At 38.3% G+C, this 17215-nt stretch overlaps 1 protein-coding gene across 4 annotated transcripts in view; it reads right to left on the minus strand.

Moving 5' to 3' along the window:
- Positions 1–17215, minus strand: part of LAMA3 (laminin subunit alpha 3) — a 106917-nt gene that overhangs the window by 53987 nt on the left and 35715 nt on the right. For all 4 annotated transcript variants that reach the window (XM_017833417.1, XM_017833411.1, XM_017833427.1 and 1 more), the window contains 13 exons: positions 17157–17203; positions 16161–16260; positions 14904–14956; positions 14432–14537; positions 13410–13509; positions 12752–12908; positions 9389–9521; positions 7835–7977; positions 6402–6502; positions 6132–6285; positions 4598–4758; positions 2281–2389; positions 6–103 (listed from right to left, as the gene is read on the minus strand). In XM_017833417.1, coding sequence (XP_017688906.1) covers positions 6–103; positions 2281–2389; positions 4598–4758; positions 6132–6285; positions 6402–6502; positions 7835–7977; positions 9389–9521; positions 12752–12908; positions 13410–13509; positions 14432–14537; positions 14904–14956; positions 16161–16260; positions 17157–17203 — 1462 coding nt within the window. The remainder of the gene's footprint in view (positions 1–5; positions 104–2280; positions 2390–4597; positions 4759–6131; positions 6286–6401; positions 6503–7834; positions 7978–9388; positions 9522–12751; positions 12909–13409; positions 13510–14431; positions 14538–14903; positions 14957–16160; positions 16261–17156; positions 17204–17215) is intronic.

Here is a 17215-nt window from a genome sequence, read left to right on the forward strand (position 1 = left end):
GTTACCTTCCATCATGGGTATTCCTGTATGCAGCTATGCACTGTACTTTAGGATCCACATATTCTGGAGAAAATTCTTCAGCTGATATAATACAAACCTTGTGCTGAAAAACAAGCACAAAGTACAATTAACTATTAATATCATAAATAACAGGGCCAGGCCTGACTGGGAAGGATGAAGCCTAATTTTAGTATGGGGAGATCTGAGCCCAAAGCCATGTTCTGTCATGGACCTCCCAGAAGATTCTGGATCCCTTTACCTCCCTGCACCTCAATGCCTGAGGATTAAATAGCATTTTTCTGTCCTTCTCAAGGAAGGTTGCTCAGAAGTTAAACAACCAAAACATAAGTATGTGTGTGGCAATGGGAAAGACAGAAGACCAACTCACAGGGTGAGAAGCCAGGCAAGGAATGAACAGAGGTGGGAGGGAAAAGCCCTCATCTGTCGTGTTAGACTTCTGGACCCTGGGTAAATTCCTAGCCTCTCTCAAATGCAGGGACAAACACTTGCTCGCACAAAGTCCATAGGAGTGAGTTTCAGTGACACCAGGATTTCTCCAAATAGATTCAGAACTTATTTCAAAAGAAACAAGACCTCACACTATTATTTTTTTTTTTACTAAAACTCGACATGAACAAATGAATCTGTGGTAGTCCTGCTGTACCCATGGTGGTAAGGACATAAGGGAAGGCTTGTGGGTAGGCACAACAATATGCACCAATAAAATACATAACAAAATACACACATGCAAGTTACAGAACTTGTGCATGGACTACTTGAAAAGAAGATAAAAACGTCTGATAAGCAGTAAGATAGCTAGCACCAAGCATCAATGTAAATTAAAATTGCATAAAGGAAATTCATTAATACGCAAAGTGATTCAGTTTGGAAGCAGGTCCTAAGGGTCTGTGTTTTAGCTGTAGTGAGCAGGGACTAGAGTACTAAAAATACCTTTTCCTGGGCAGCCAACAGTTTGCCCGTCCTGCATGTGGCAACCCACGGGGCTCCAGCCCATCGCAGCAGAATAAGGGTAGACCCTGAAGCTTTGAACAGTGTTTTATGAGTGGCTAAAAAGTTAGTGCAAATGTGGTCTGAGTTTAGACAGCTTGTCTGCATCAGTACAAAATAAAGACTATCAAGTTGTAAGACCCTCTTGACAGATGACCTCAAGAACCCTATTTCCTCCTTATTTAGACCACATTTCTGAACTCCAGCATTGTGGGTGGTTCCCCTTTCCCTCTCTGGGCTACATGACAGGGCATCACACAAGGGTCTTTTAACTCCAGTGCTGCTGACATTGAATGATTAGTGTCTATATAAAACATGTTCTTCTCTTCCACCTTCTTCCTATCTTTTGCTAAGTGCAGTCTTTACAATTAACATGGAGAAATATTTCCTTTATCTCAGAAGACTATTGAAATTTATCTTGCAGCAAGTTATTCAGAGAATTAAAATTAGAATTCATAAATAAAAATAGACATTCTTAGCACAAGAGACTTCCATATGTAGAAATACAGACTAATAATGTCAATGCCTTTTGGACATGGACCTTGTTAACACAGCAATTGCTGCAGGGAGCCAACAGACAATTTGAATGGTATTTGTTCACACTGAACACTCTCCATGAAATGAAGAAAGCATGTATCAGCTGTTAGTCCTAATAGTTCCACAAAACTACTCTTTGTTATTAGCTGGGTTTGAACACTAGATTTTAACAAACCTTGTGTTTCTGAAATGGAAAACAGAAACAACACAGAAGAAGATTCAGTGTGCAGTAAAGTGTATTCCTGGTGTGGCCAAAAGAGGTCAGTGAAGGCTTTTTATTCAAAATATCTAAAAGCTATATGACTAATGAATGCATTCATTACCTGAAATATATACATTATTATCTGAATTTTGTAAGAGACACAGGAAACTCCCACGTGGGTTTTGAGGATTTAGAAAAAGTGAAAGATAAGGAGAGAAAATGAAATATTAAATACAAAAGCTACCAGAACATTTATCATTTAAAGTTTATTCATAGAAGAGAAGGGGGAACTGAAATAAAGCACAAGAGAGTTGGAAAAATCCTTGCCAGTAAAGACAGAGTTCTGTTTATCTTTGAAACTGGTACGTTTGCCTCAGCATTCTCTAGGTATATATAAAGCATATCTATTCAGGTACCTAATATACATAATTTCAAACATTCCCTTACAGAATGTGAACACAGAGAGACAAATATCTCTCTTTACCCACTCAGGGAACAAGTATTACAAAAAGCAAAAGAAAATGGCAACTTACCAAAAGAAAATTAATTGATGATGCCTTAAGATGTATCTTTGTGTCTGCTAGAAGGTCATAGGCTGCAATGCGATTCCTGTCATCAACTACAACACTGCGACAAAGGAAACTGAGACAGAAAGCAGGATTAAGGATGAGTCTGCAGGCATTGCCACGTTGTTTAGGCTGTCACTTAGCATCATTGCCTGGCTTTTGGCTAGCCACACCACCAGTACCTAGCCACCCTGCTGGATCATAACTAACCTACTTTCGGCCATTGAGGAACATACAGTATCCTCAATAGTGAGACAAAGGATTTACCACACACAAAACTGCTTGTCTAACCTGTGTTGTCTTAGCCAGAGCCAGAGCCTCCAGACCCCAGCTCAGATATCCATTTGAGCTACTGGTTTAAGTAGGATGTGGACAGACAGATGCACGTACGTGCTATCTGCAGAGGTTTCCACGCTGCGTGGAAACCACATGGTGTGTAACTAATGTTTCTGTGCCCTGACCATGCTCCTTGAGGTGCCAGTACACACCAGCTGCTGCTTTCCACTACGGGCATGTGCCACTGATAATGTGGATCAGCAGCTCTTGCCCACATAGTGGCAGCTAGGCAGGTCCTGATTTTCGGAAGCCACAGTACACTGAGATACTCCTCAATACAACTGAAAAAACATAGGTTTGCCCCTTATCGAGCACCTTCAATTGGCTGCATATGTTTGGTACAGACAAACACATACTAAGAGGAAGAGTCTTGCTAAAGCCTTTGAACTCTGCCTTGTTCCGGGAGCATGATTCCTGCACTTGCCAAAAGTTCTCTTTTGCTAAAGAGAAGTCATACAAGGCTCTGACTTCTTTTCTTTCTTCTGCACTTCCCCTCAGGTAGGCCAGCTAACATGCCACAGATGTGCAGCTGTAATCACCATATCACTGCTTCTCTATTTCTCCTCTACAAGCCAGAGGATGTGGAAGTTTCACTCTTACTTCAAGCATAGATTAGAAATAAGGGCAGCTCAGGGCTTAAGAACATTTAATCGTAGGGAAATATAGGTCCCTTATTTGTGATTCACTGGAAGTTTGCAATGTTTTATTCTCTTACAATGTTTTACTGAGAATAATCAAGCTCTTAAGAAGGCCTGGCACAATATATTCCAGATTCTACAAGTTACTCTTCTCTGTATGTACCTCACTACGTCATTGCTTGATTTATTTTTTATCAGAAGAGACTTGTACCTTCCTGCTTAGGAAAGATGACACAGCAGCTTACTTGCAATGTGCCCATTCATTTCATGCAGAATGGCCACAGAAGGGATTTGCTGCATTGCTGTGTTAAAGTAGCAAAGGTTTCCTCTGTATTTTCATGAGCAAGTTCTTAACGTATCATATGAACAAACAAGTATGTTCAAAATTAGCCCATAAAATGTGTTTGGAAAAAAAAAAACAAAAAACAATAAAATGGAAGATTTATTACACACAGTTTGGGGCTCAGAGTGTTATATAACAGGCTAAAATAAGAGCTTTCCCCAGCAATAACCTGACAAGGTCACTGCTTCACATAGCTCTGCTCTGTGTCATAAACATGCTGATGAAAATGATTTTTCTTACTGAGCAATTTCATCCTGAATATCCCTAAGCCTCCATTCTGTCAAACAGTTGGCTCAAAGGAAAACCAGATACATGTCCATAGTCCCCTGGCACTGGGCAGGCTCTCCCAAAGGCTCAAAATAAGCTGAAGTGCTCAAGTGTTAAAGACAATCTCACTCAGGACAGGCAAAATCTCTTGTGCAGAAACATCTGCAGTAACCTCATCAGTCAACAAGGATAAAGAAGCATTTGGCTGAAGACCTTGCCTACAGCCTAACAGCCAGAGGATGGCTACACTCAGAATTTCAGAGACTTTTATACTTCTGCTTCAGCAAATCTTGTTAGAAACAGTGGGAATACCCTTGTAAAACTGGCTGCTACATTTTTTATAGCCAAAGTCTTTGGATACACTTTTAACTACACAAAAACAGTGCAGGCCACTGGAGCCAATGGTGATGCTCTTTCACTGGACTAGGAGATTAATAATTTATAAGTATTTATGAATGTATATAAAAAAGTAATCCTTTGTATAGGAAAATAGTTCACTGAAGTAATAGCAATATTTAATGAGCTGATTACACAGAGAGAATTAAAAATCTGTACAAAATCCACAGAATCATTCACTTGCTTTTAAATCACCCTACAATTTGAACAATCCACATAGTAAAGTGGATTCCAATACATTAAAAGTATAATTATATCCCAAAAACTTATTTAATCATTTAGTTATTACTTCTGAAATTCTTACCTGTATTTACAACTATATATTCTCACTCTGCCTTCAGTGATAGGTCCAGGGCTATGTATTATGACCTCTGCATTGTATAACCAATCCTCTTCATTGGCATATTCAAAAACCAGAACATAGCGACCGACTTGAGGAACATTTATGGTCATCTCTAAATTGATCTGGGTCGAAATAATTGAAAAACACAAAAGCTGTTAAATTTTTCACTTCCTTTTCTTGCAGGAAGCTCCCATTTCCTGCTCTCCGAGCCAACTGGTCAGCATTACTCCAGGGCCAATCCTGTAATGGCGCAACAGAAGACACCCAGCAGAATGTAAGTAATGCTTATAAATATCACTTTGTCTACTAATAAGAGTCAAACAAATTCAGTTGTTTGACTGAACAAAAACAGTTCTAGGAAGGCTGTAAAATAACCCTGGGAAATGAGTATATTACTATTTCTCTTCTCCCCAGTAGAAAGGGAGGAAAACATTAATGACGCTAAAAATTTGTCACCATCGCCTCTAAGCTATCTTTAACAACATCTAAAAATGTAGTTTACTTCTCCACTGAAAAAAAAACATTTCCAGGAACACAAAACTCCTACTACAGCAGTGCTGTATATTGATTCCCTACAATGAGTGAAAGCATCTTCTCTAGCAAACTGACAGTGACACTTTCTGAAGCAACAAGATTTTCTTTTAGGTTACTTGCACAAAGTGGTTAACACAATATTTCATGCAAAATATTTCTAAATAGTTGCATGGAAAGTGCTGTGGTTACAAACATTTTTGCTTCAGATGACTATATAATTATTTTCAAATTTAAACTGTTTTTTTCTCAGTATTTCCTTAGGCTACAAGCACTTAAAACACGTAAATAATTCTGTCAACAGCCCTCTTGACTTCACTGCAATTATTCATACCAGAAATTTTGCACGTGCATCAGTGATGAAGCACCAGAGGAGCCTATGGCATGTGAGTATTCCTGTTGCGCTTGATATTTTTAAAAGCAATATCCAAGCACATTAATAGAGGGCATAATCACTTTACATATCACTATCACGTACTTCACAAAATACCTTATTTTTGCCAAACACATTTGTAGTATAACTTTTCATTTCATAAAACATATGTTTCTCTTTCAAAGGACCTACAGCAGTGGCATAATTGCATCTGCTTGTTTTTTAGGAAAGGAAATATTTTACATAAGTATAGCTACTTGAGGAAAAAACCCAAAACTTAGAGTGATGTACGTACACCATTTCTGCTGACAAATCATTATGTCATTTCTTCTGAACAAGCCAGTATGCCTAAAGCAGAGGGATTTTTATTTAATAAAATACTTTTACCGGAGTGGAATGCCCACTCTACTCACAGTTATAAATCTGCCTACACTGATCCTTTTACACAGTTCTGTATAAAATGCAGACCTTGGCAGAGTCTGTCTTTTAGAGATCTGCAAATCCTGAGCTTTAAATCTGCAACCATATTAGTCTGGTAGGTTTATAGTCAAAAGCACAGACGGGACCGCAAATAGCAGGCAGGAATCTGACCTCTCTTCCACTGATATGGGCCATCACTGGTTGATTAGGAGTTGGCTGTCGCACAGGTATTCTTCTGTATTCTGCCCCATGTCTGAAATACGCTGTCTCTGAACCGAGGACACAGGAAAATCTGCTCAGAGGCAAATGCTGATAGAGCAAGCAGCTTACACAAAAAACAACAAACAAAACACAGGATTATTATTGTTTTCAAGTGCAGCAGCATAATAACAAAATAAACCAAGGCAGTGCTTTATGCTATTCTGTAGCATATATACTGACTGCTCTGTTGAAGCAGGTTCCAAATACGTGCAAGGCTCTGTAACTTGTATCTGCAAGATGGATGCTTCATAGTAATCACTAGGTAACAGCACCAGGTAATCCTAAAAACAAAGAATACAACAAATGCCAGACCATGCCAAAAATGACATGAGGAACATCTCCAGACCCTCACAATACAACAATGAACAAAACCAACCTCATAAATAATTTTTACAGAGGATATCTATAAGGTGTGAGGGTTTTTTTCTGTTGTTACACAGGCTAATAACATCAGAATGTGTCTCCCTAAATCTATTCCTTCAGAAAGATAGGACGAAGGTAGCTCTCTCATGAGCAGGGAAACTCTGAAGTCACTCTCCCATCATGTCTTGTAGAAGGCAGTGCTCCGAAAGGAGCCTCCCTGCAGCCAGAAACACGCAGCCAGATGCCTGCAGTTTTCATCCATGAGTGCAATCCACATGCACACAACTCAACTCTGGGTGACCCCACAAGGGAGATTCATGGATCCCAGGTAACTTAATAAAAATATTCATGTAATCTATTAAGCTGTGCTTCAAAAGCTGGTATATTTTTGTTCTGCTTTGCCCACTTAAATTAATGTATTAGCGTTTATTTATAAAAACTGTTAATGGGAGAACATGATGGGCTAAGATCATTAATAAATTCCTTTTCAAAGGTATTAGTAAAAAACTCAGTACAATAAGTACTGTCACTTCCAGCAAAAAATGTTTGCAAGCTCTTTACTAACACTTTAGGGTGGTATTCCATAAATTTAACACAGCCCCAGGCTTAATGACTACAGACACTGGCTACATGTTAACCCTATACATTAAAATTTCAGTATACACAAGAAATTCAGTCTTTGGGATTATACATGTTTAAGGTTTTTCCTAAATGATCATCTCAAATAATTTCTCTTTTTCTAGCAAATTCTTAGAACTGCTGCTAGAAAATTTTTCAGTTTTTCAGTGAGTGAAAGAAGAGCAATGATGGGAGGAAAAAAGCATTCAGAAAATTACCTGCTCATCATGCAGCCCATCTTAGAGTACTCTTATTAAGACTCTTCGTCAAGAAACTAAGGCCTTGGCTGAGCTAAGATCTAGATAAAACATCTGATATGTAAGAATTACTAATTTCTGTGAGCATTTATGCTCATCCAATTCTGCTGTATGTTAACATTACTTTGAAGGTACTGATTCCAGACAGACTTAGATTCTGTAAGTACAAGAAAAATTAGAGCAAGGTGAAAGTCAGAGAAGAAAAAACTTAAATAAGAGGCAGATCTGTAAATTTTCATAATTGTATTCTCCTCTTATACTCTTTTCAATAGTGCTGAATTTCAACTGCTTGCAGGGTTCTTCCCAGCAAATAACTCCAGAGCAGTAATATCATGACAACCTTCAAGCACTTGTTTTCCTCAATTGTTTTCTTACCAAGAGGACTTCCTCTGCCATTATACTGACAGTCCACGTGCCTGGAACCAGTGAGAAAGGCTCTGTGGAGTTTTTTCCTGGGATTGTGACAAAAGCTGGCTCCTTACTGGGTGGGAAGACAAACTCTTTGCTCTGAGCAGCCCCTGCCAGAAAAAAAAAAAAAAAAAAAAAGAGTAAAAAAATGAGGGACTGTGTAAAATATCTCTATACTTGCCAAGTGAGTTGGACTGATGATCTGATCCATTAAACTTAGTCTAACAGGAGCTGATCAAGGCTTTTCTGTCAATATGTATTAACAGTGCACTTGACCGCATACAGAGTTATGCAGTGGTTGTTGGTTTTATTCTTATTAGCCTTGAGCAAACTGGTTCTGAGAAGCAGAGATCTGCCCCTGTAATGACTAGTTTTGTAATATTCTGAAATGGTCACTTTTTCAGTTTCCCCTTCTGTTATTTTGCATTCAGCCTGTCTCTGCACTGACTTACAATACATTCAGCTGACACAAGGCTCGTGCAACTTTCAGCCAAATATTTTGGGTATTGGAGGTTCTCAACAGCACCTGAAATGTTTAGTTATAGATAGCAACTGAAGATAACTTCTGGGCAGAAATGATGGGCCAGTTGTGGATGTCCCATCCCTGGAAATGTTCAAGGCCAGGTTGAATGGGGCTCTGAGCAACCTGGTCTACTGGGAGGTGTCCCTGCCCACGGCAGGGGGGTTGGAACAAGATGATCTTTAAGGTCCCTTCCAACCCAGATCATTCTATGATTCTATGTACTACAGAAACGTAGCTGAGCATGCTTTATCAAATAGAAGTCGTGAAGATCAATTGGTATGAATATTCAAGGTTTCCTCTTTGAAGACCCTGGACACAGACAAAAGCTGATTCCCTGCCTCCCAGTCAATATAAGCCAGTGATGATCCCAAACTGCTCCCACTCTGCCAAATGGTGTCTGTGAGGTCTTCAGTTTTGTCTTTGAATTACTAAAAGGATCTACAACTTAAATCCATTAGCTCCTATCAGTATGCTGAGGTTATGCACATAGGCTTGGTATGCCCCTACCATTGAAAGGATATGAAGTACTTATCTTTTATCAGGGCCCAAAAGGCATTACATGCTTTTGAGGGCTGAAATCAGAACTAACTTGGTAGACTGGATTCATCATTACACAAATATTACTTACAGAATGAAGGCAGAAGCCACATTTAAACTGAAATAATAAAGGCAAGTAAACCAAAATAAGTGCTGTTACCTCTTCTTTAAAAGCTTCATAAAGCCTACAGTTCAGAGTTTCCAAGTACAGGACAGAAATTACTGCGTTTGGCAAACATTTGAAAAAACAAATGTTGATTATGATTGTAAGCAGGGGTTTCGTGCAAACACAGCCACATCAATTAACACTGCAAAAATATATTAGAGGAAGCACAAAAGCACTGACACTGTTAGGGGTGATGCATTTTAAGCAACACTAGAGATTTGACTTAGGTGCACCTTGAAAAGCCTCCTCTGATCAAGCATTCATCTGATCTGTTTCGCTACTGGGTTACACCTACCTGCTTCGGGCCGAGATTGACAAGCAGATACGCGACCAGATAATGTCTCACCGCCAGGGTTAATATACCTCAGGATAATGCGAAACAAGTAGAGGTTTGATTTTCCCACATTCAAAGTTATCCTCACTTCATTCTGAAAAATGGAAGTTAATAAACAAAAACAGCCATAAAGTGCTGAATAGAGTAACAGTTAGAAGCCATGCAAGCACCAGACTAAAGTCCTACAAGAAAAATATGCATGCAGACAAGTATATATCGGAATGGCAATGCTGGTGTATGACAGAGGAAGACAGGCAAGCCTAGTGAGAAAATTAATTCACTTACAAGTATAATTAGTGCCAAAATGTTTTCCCTCAGCAACTGAGATCTTCCCTTTAGAGCTTTTTGAGCCCAAGCTGACATAGCGGAGGACTAGGTGGAAGAGCTTAGGGGAAGCCACAGTGATAGGCACAACCACCTCTGGCTGGGAAAAATAAAAAGAAAGGGAAAAAGGAGGAATGGAAAGTATATTATTTGTTACCAGCACCCAGAGAAAGAAAAACCATTTGGCAAAGACAAAAGGCTCGGGCAGCTTACAAAAGAACATAGAATAAAATCTCCTGTGAAGTAAAACTCTTGTTGAGTACACCTTACCCAGAAAGACTCAGAATGGCTGAACTAACATGTGTTGATACTGCTCCTTGATACACGAACAGTATTCTACTGTTATTCCCCAAACTCATGCCATAAAGGAGGCATATGGTATCAAAGGCTGTCCATATTCCTGGCTTTCCAAGGAACAGGCCAGAATCATTGACCCTAGTCTGAGATCACACACAACACTCCACAGCATGAAGACTGTCGCTGCAACTTCTGCTGCTTTACCAGATCCTGCATTGTCTTAGAGATGCAATACCGTGAATGTTCTCTTTGCCCTGGGGCTGACACCTCTGGAACCACTGAATTCTCAAGTCTACGGGAGGCTGCATTCACATAGCCCCATTATTCAGTTTCCAGAGCAACAAAGACATGTTAAATGTCGGTGGAGGATTAGGAAAAAACAGGACTGGTGCAATCTCATGGATTTGGCTTCCTTCTTTTCATCCTAAATCCTAAAGCTTCCCTCATCCAACTCCCACCAGTTTGCCCATCACAATACACTTGCTGTCCTTTTCCAAGATGCTTATGGTACAATGACCTCCCCTCCACTGTGGTTCATTCTGCTTCCCCAAATGCACACAGGTTTTCTCTGTTTCACACATTTGAGAATAGAACACATAGCATCATTTTTGTCTTACTTCTGAAAGCTACAATAATTCCAAGACTGCCAGCTCCCATAAGCTCCTGTGAATGTATACTCCTCGGTTTTGTCATCATCATCCCAGAGACCTCCACCTTTTTAATACAAATGTAAAGCAAAAAGCAAAGCTAGACACATGACAAACGGGAGGGCTGAGAGATCTGCAGAGATTGGGTAACTAAAAATTTAGGTGATTGCAGTAGAGCAGTGGACCAGAATGGGAATTACAGACAAGTAGGGGAAGTGTCACTTTAAACGGAGAATAATGACTTCTGAAGGATACTACACGGATAAGACAAATACTGAGGGAACACCTGAGAAATAGATACAAACAAAATAGAAAAGGCAAAAGAAATAACAAAATATGGTTCAGGAAATTTATTAAAATGGTTTCTAAGCTTTTATGGAAAATTTAGAAGACAATGTGAAGGGAGATAAAGAAGAGATATGTGAGGAATGAAGGAGGAAGAGGTGTTGGTCCCTGGCTTCAAGTAAAGCCAGGGAACAGGCAGAAATTATTCTTTGAACTCTTGTCACAAACTTAGGCAACTCTGGCCAGTACCTCAAAATCTGAGCCTGACTGTCAGCTTCTCAGTCTTATAATGAAACACCCATGTCAGCAGCATGACAGGGCACCAGTGATTTCCACTGAGGTCACACACAGCTTATCTATTTCACCCCAAATTTTTTCAACTCTATTGAATTAGTTTTATTTTCACAAAAAGTTACATTAGCCTTTTGTGTGGTTCATATGGTAACACTCTTTATCTTCTGCAAAATGAAAGTCAGGAGGATTATTTCAGGGTCCTGCAGGACACAAAAACGCTATGTCAAAATTCGGAAAGTTCCTTGAAATTAAGAACATGACAGTATCTGAGTTATGCAAGGTTCTACCTAAGGATGGCCTGGAGCTGGCAATTACTTATATGAGTGAAAAGCTTTATGCAGGTAAGCAAAATAATACAGACTTTTAGCAAGATTAGAGACTAAGCCCTTTCATCACCTCTGTACAAAATGTCACTGGATAAGAAATGCAAAAAGTAGCTGAGTTAGAAAGCAGATGCTAAGAAATCACAGCTACGGGAGAGTTGCCTTCATTTATGAATGTGGAATAATTCTGAAAATCCAAAAACAGGAGCTCTGGAATAAAAAAAAAAAATAACAAAACCGAAAACAAAACAAGAACGGACACTGAAAAATGAAGATCATAAGGAAATCATTGTGCCTGTGCAATGATTATGTGCTTATGTCTCAGCCTATAGTGATTCACTAGTCCTTGGACAAATGGAAGCTGGATACAACTATACCAAAGCACTACTTTTAAGACAAGTGAATAAATCCCATTTATTACTCAAATCTACTGTTTTAAAATCCTAGTTCACTTGCTCAGCAGTTCAGTTTAAAGTCAGACAGGTCCCTTCTCACTCAAATTATGGTGTCTTTCTTCCTGTGATTTACTTATTCCCTCAGCTGTTGTTTAGTTTACTTGTAGTCTGCCATGAGAATAAAACAAATGTTGCCAATATGCTCCTGCTCACAGCTTCTTTTACTGAATAACACACCTTCCTGTTTGCTGTAATGTGACGGTACCATTCATAATAAAAGTTGGTGCCTTTCTCTTCCTTACCCAATATAAGTCGCGAGTGTAAAACAACTTCAGTGACAGTACTGTGATGGTACCTGAAAATCTTATGGATGCAGACTGCTGCAGAATTGTGCAATTCAAATTATTTAGCCAAGCATCAATCTTCTTCTGTTTCTGCTGTCCTTGGCATGACAGGAATTTCTGCACTTAGTATTATAGACTTTAAAGCTATTAGTTCTTTTCTTTACAGCTATCTCACAAAAAACAAAACCCCAAAGAACATTTCTGAAGAACACGTATTTGCACAAGCAATGACCTGACTAATACCAACACTCACTAATGCACACAGCAATATAGTGCCAAAGGTTTCGGATTAATGAGATCCTGCCCTTTTTTCTGTTTTTATCATGACCTTGCACACACATAGCAGTACTATAAAGACATACGTACCATACACTTATGTTTTCACCCCAAAGCCTTGAGTGAAATACCAGCTTACTTGTATAGAGGACATCCGGGCATATCCTCTCCAACTGAAGCTAGGAAATTCCTGAGGATCATAGCCAAACCGAATTTCCCCTCCCTTGACAGTAGTACCATCTTCAATCTCAAACTTCATGTGGTGTAGATCAGGAAAAAAATAGTTTTTTTCAGGCCTTTCAAGGAGAAAAAAAACCCAACAAATCAGCAAAGAATTAGCAGACATTTATGGTCTACATCTAAGAGCAAAAAGTAGCGGAAAGGAGCTGATATACTGAGGTATATCACTGAGGAGGTATATACTGAGGAGGTGATGACTGAGGAATGCTGACAGCAGCTAATGAATTCAAGACAGCTGGTAAGACAGATGCAATGAGAACTCTCTTTCCAGAAGCTTTTACAGCTTACATACATTTTCCTATATAACCTATATATAGACACATATGCAATACTACCGCAAAACAGGTATCGGTTATTTAAGGAAACAGGTCAAAAAATCTTATTAAAATAACAGAAGAAAACTGCCCAGGAAAATTAATACCAATAACCAGTACAATTTACAAACTTATTTATCAACAAATCCAGAACCTCACATGAAAGTATATCAAGGAACTTGTGGGCAGTTTCAAAAGAACTGTGCTGGAGCACGAGCTACCAGGAGCTACAGCTGGACTCACTCCTGACAGGTTGTCCCCACGACGTGCGCCCTGCACTGGCAGCTACCCAAGGGCTCAGAACATGCTGGGCTGAGGGATCCTCCAATGTCACACTGGCAGCCTGTCAGGCAAAGAGCAGGAGCCAAATGTCCCATCAGAAAAAGAGTGATAAAAGTTATCAGAAAACACACCTCACTTCAGCTAACTAAACAAAATTACTGACTTGCTTCCTCTTCCTGGAGTCCTTCAGACTCTTTCAAATACATGCTAATACACATACAACTTGCAATTATTTTGAGCTTCCCAGATTTGTGCTGGGGTGTTTTTTGTTTCTCTTTGGAATGGGAAAAAAGCCACTTTTTAAAAAAAGCCCACAAATAATACACCATGCCATGTTACTAAATTCAGGGCTACAGTTTTGCAGAACAAATGTTTTGCAAATGTTTTGCTAGTAAGTCAGAATTTCTACAGCAATATCACAAAGAATAATTATTAAAAAAACCCAGACAACAAAATCCAAAACCTAACTAACAAAAATTGTAAGATGTTAATTTTTTAGAGTCTGGTATTCCAATATGTAATTTATCTTACAAGAATTGCAATATATGTGTTCATATAACAGTATATGCATATTTCTAACTGACACTAGACAACAACATTGAACAGCTATCTACAGGAGACAGGACTTGTGACACAAACTAACTAAAGGACAACTCTAGTAATGAGGTATGATTTATTGTACTAAGGAACAAGTATGACAAGGCTAATAATTTCAAGCTGAATTGAATGTTTCTAAACACGTATTTACATCATAGTGTAAAAGCATCTTGTTTTCTGAGACATGTTAAGCACTTGTAATCAATCAAGGGTAAAAAGGCAAAGTACGAGTTGCACAGATTACAAGCAACTACCAGCAGTAGTGCAAAATGCTATGCACACAGGTAATCCAAACATCCCCATCTTAAAAATACAACACAGGAAATTCTAAAGACTTTAGCACTAAGTGCAAATATTCTACTAGAGATGTCCTTCATTCATTTTACCTCGGCAGCCAAAATAATTCTTGTTTTCAACAGCATAATAACCAGCTTCACAAGTGTCACAGAAATCTCCACAAACATTAGATTTGCAGTAACAATGCCCATTTTCCTGTGAAGGAAACAGTTTCATCAAAAAATGTTTCAGTAGCTTTTCAGAACTTTAATCTTTCAATACTCAGAATTCCCTGTAATTCTAAAGAGAGAGAACTTTCTAATATCAACAAAAAATATTGTCTGAACATAACTTATATTATTTATCATCTTCAATAAACAGAGTAGAAAATACATAAACTCAAGAACATGAACAATTTTCAAAACTTTATACATCCCTAGGATGTATAAAACTAATTCTTTGCTGTATAAAACTAGCTACTTCATGTGCAGAAGCAATAATCAGTACTAAGATTTCTACCTTACCAAATGTTACAACGATTTATCTTTACAATAAATAGTATCTCTTTTAATTTCACTTTACCTGCTGACATTCTGCGACTCCACTTAGTGTTCCACTCACATCACACTGGCATGCTGCACAAATGAAAAACAAAAAAAAAAGACAACCAGCATTTTGTCTTTGAAGGGAAAAAACCCCACCATCTTGAATCTTCAATTTGGAGTCATTCTGCCACAAGGTGGATTTTGCTCTGGAAGGTTTGGAACAGCAGATAAATAGTGGTACAAGGCGAGAAGAAAATGCAAAGGAGAAAGAATAAGGATTTCTAAGTATGTACAATTTACTGGTGTGTTTTCAAGTGATCTAACTTGTATTTGAAAAAAAAACAGTATTGAGTTTGAATTTACAACTGTTTTCTTTCTTAGAAACATTCGGACAATTGATGCAAAACAGCTTCTTCCAGCCTGACTGGCACCTTCTGTTCTGCAGTGCTGCTCTGGGACCAGTTCAACTCTCCATATGAAACAGAAATGGAGCAAATATTGCAGGAAGGAGCTATGCAGACCTAGAAATTTGGTGAAACCCAGTATTGACTCCGTGGTTGAAGGCAGAGATTAATTACACGAAAGGCACAGTACTTAATATTTGAGGAGTTGTTTAGTATTTAGAGATCTAGAGTCAAAGATGTAATGATACCAGTATCAGTTCTAAAGCTAGTCATCCTATCTAAGTGGCTGTTGTGGTGGAACCTGTTGGAAAGAAAATAGTTGGAGAGAATCTTTAAAGAATTCTTGTCTTTATCCTTTTTAATCTTTATAATCCTTTTTGATCTTTATAATTTTTATTGTCTGTCTGAGAAACAAACAATCACTGTTAAAAAACATTGAAAAATCACAGATTATTATAAAGACATAAGCCATAACAGATTTGACACACCCTGTGGTCACAAGGAGGTTTTATATTTCTTTGCAACTAGGAGATCATATGAAATGACAAAACCCTTTTTTCTCAAAACAATGAGTGAAATTCTGGTTTCAGTGTTACAGGCAGAAATCCCGTCTCACTCCAGAAATTTGCCATAGAGCCGTATGAAGTGCACATTACTGCAACTTAGAGCACACCTTGGTTCAGCACTAGACAAACACTCATGATATTATGGTCTCATTTCTCAAAGTAACTGCTGGTATCGTGGGTACTTTGTTGTTACAACTAAGTAGCATAAGAGACGTGCTCTTAATATGAGTTGTGAAAGTCCCTGAACATCAAAGATGATTTCAGTGAATACAGATGAGTTTTAAAAGAACTTAACACATTTCATAAGCCAAAGAAATATATCACCTGTACATCCCTCAGGGTTTTCTCTGGCCAGGTTCCAGTACAACGGTTTGCATTTACTACAGGTAGGACCTTCAACGTGCTGAAGACATTGACAATAGCCCTAATGAGAGAAAGGAGTAAATATGGGTTCATCTGTTTCATAAAAAACACACTCCTCTTTTGTACTAAAAAACCCCTATTATTATTAATAGTTCAGGAAGTTTACTGATTTCTAGAGATGCAGGGAAATTGAGGCTGATTCAGACTTCTTAAATTCAGAAAAATTTAAGAAGTCTACCCTATCAGCACAGGATTTTTGCACCCTGGATATTTTTTATGTATCTACTCAATTCTAAATGTCCCAATGGATCTACTTTCTTTTATAGCCTTATTATAACTGCTATAAATATAAAAAAAATATTTCCTTAAAAATAATAATTCATTTTCTCATTTACTTTTTCCTTTATTGCTGGAAGATACACACAGCTGTATAAAGGAACGTACATAGACAGCCCTTCCATCCATCAGACTTACCCTCTAGGTTGTCTTAGCTACACATTTAGCAATGACTGTGATTTCTAGTAATATGCTACTACTAATAACCATCATTGTATTAATAACAATAATAGTGGAACAGCAACAGTTACAAAGATATAATAAGTATTTCAAGAATAAATTGATGCTGAAAGGGCCTGTTGCAACCCAGAACCAGGTCTTTTGAGACATGCATAGGCTTATAGCTGCACGTATATATTAGTGTTATAGCATACCAAGAAGACATAAAGAGTATGTATATTCTATATATAAAAGATAAAAACCCCTACCCTTGACAGTAAATTGCACTGGTATGATCAAAGAACAAAACACAAAGTTTATTTCCACTGTTACTCTGCAAATAAGCTTGTGCAATTATTTTACAGTCTAAGAACTCAGAGCTTGAGCAATGAGGTGAATGTGTTCAGCAAAGGCACTTGAACGATTAGCAGATACTGTTAGCTGCAATGGTAGAATACTCACAGAGTGAGAACCAGTGCTCCCGGAAGGGTCACATTCAGGGCTGACATCTTTATAAAGCA

This window comes from Lepidothrix coronata, unplaced genomic scaffold (genome assembly GCF_001604755.1).
Source record: "Lepidothrix coronata isolate B3197 unplaced genomic scaffold, Lepidothrix_coronata-1.0 Scaffold6, whole genome shotgun sequence".
In the NCBI taxonomy this organism is placed as follows: Eukaryota; Metazoa; Chordata; class Aves; order Passeriformes; family Pipridae; genus Lepidothrix; species Lepidothrix coronata.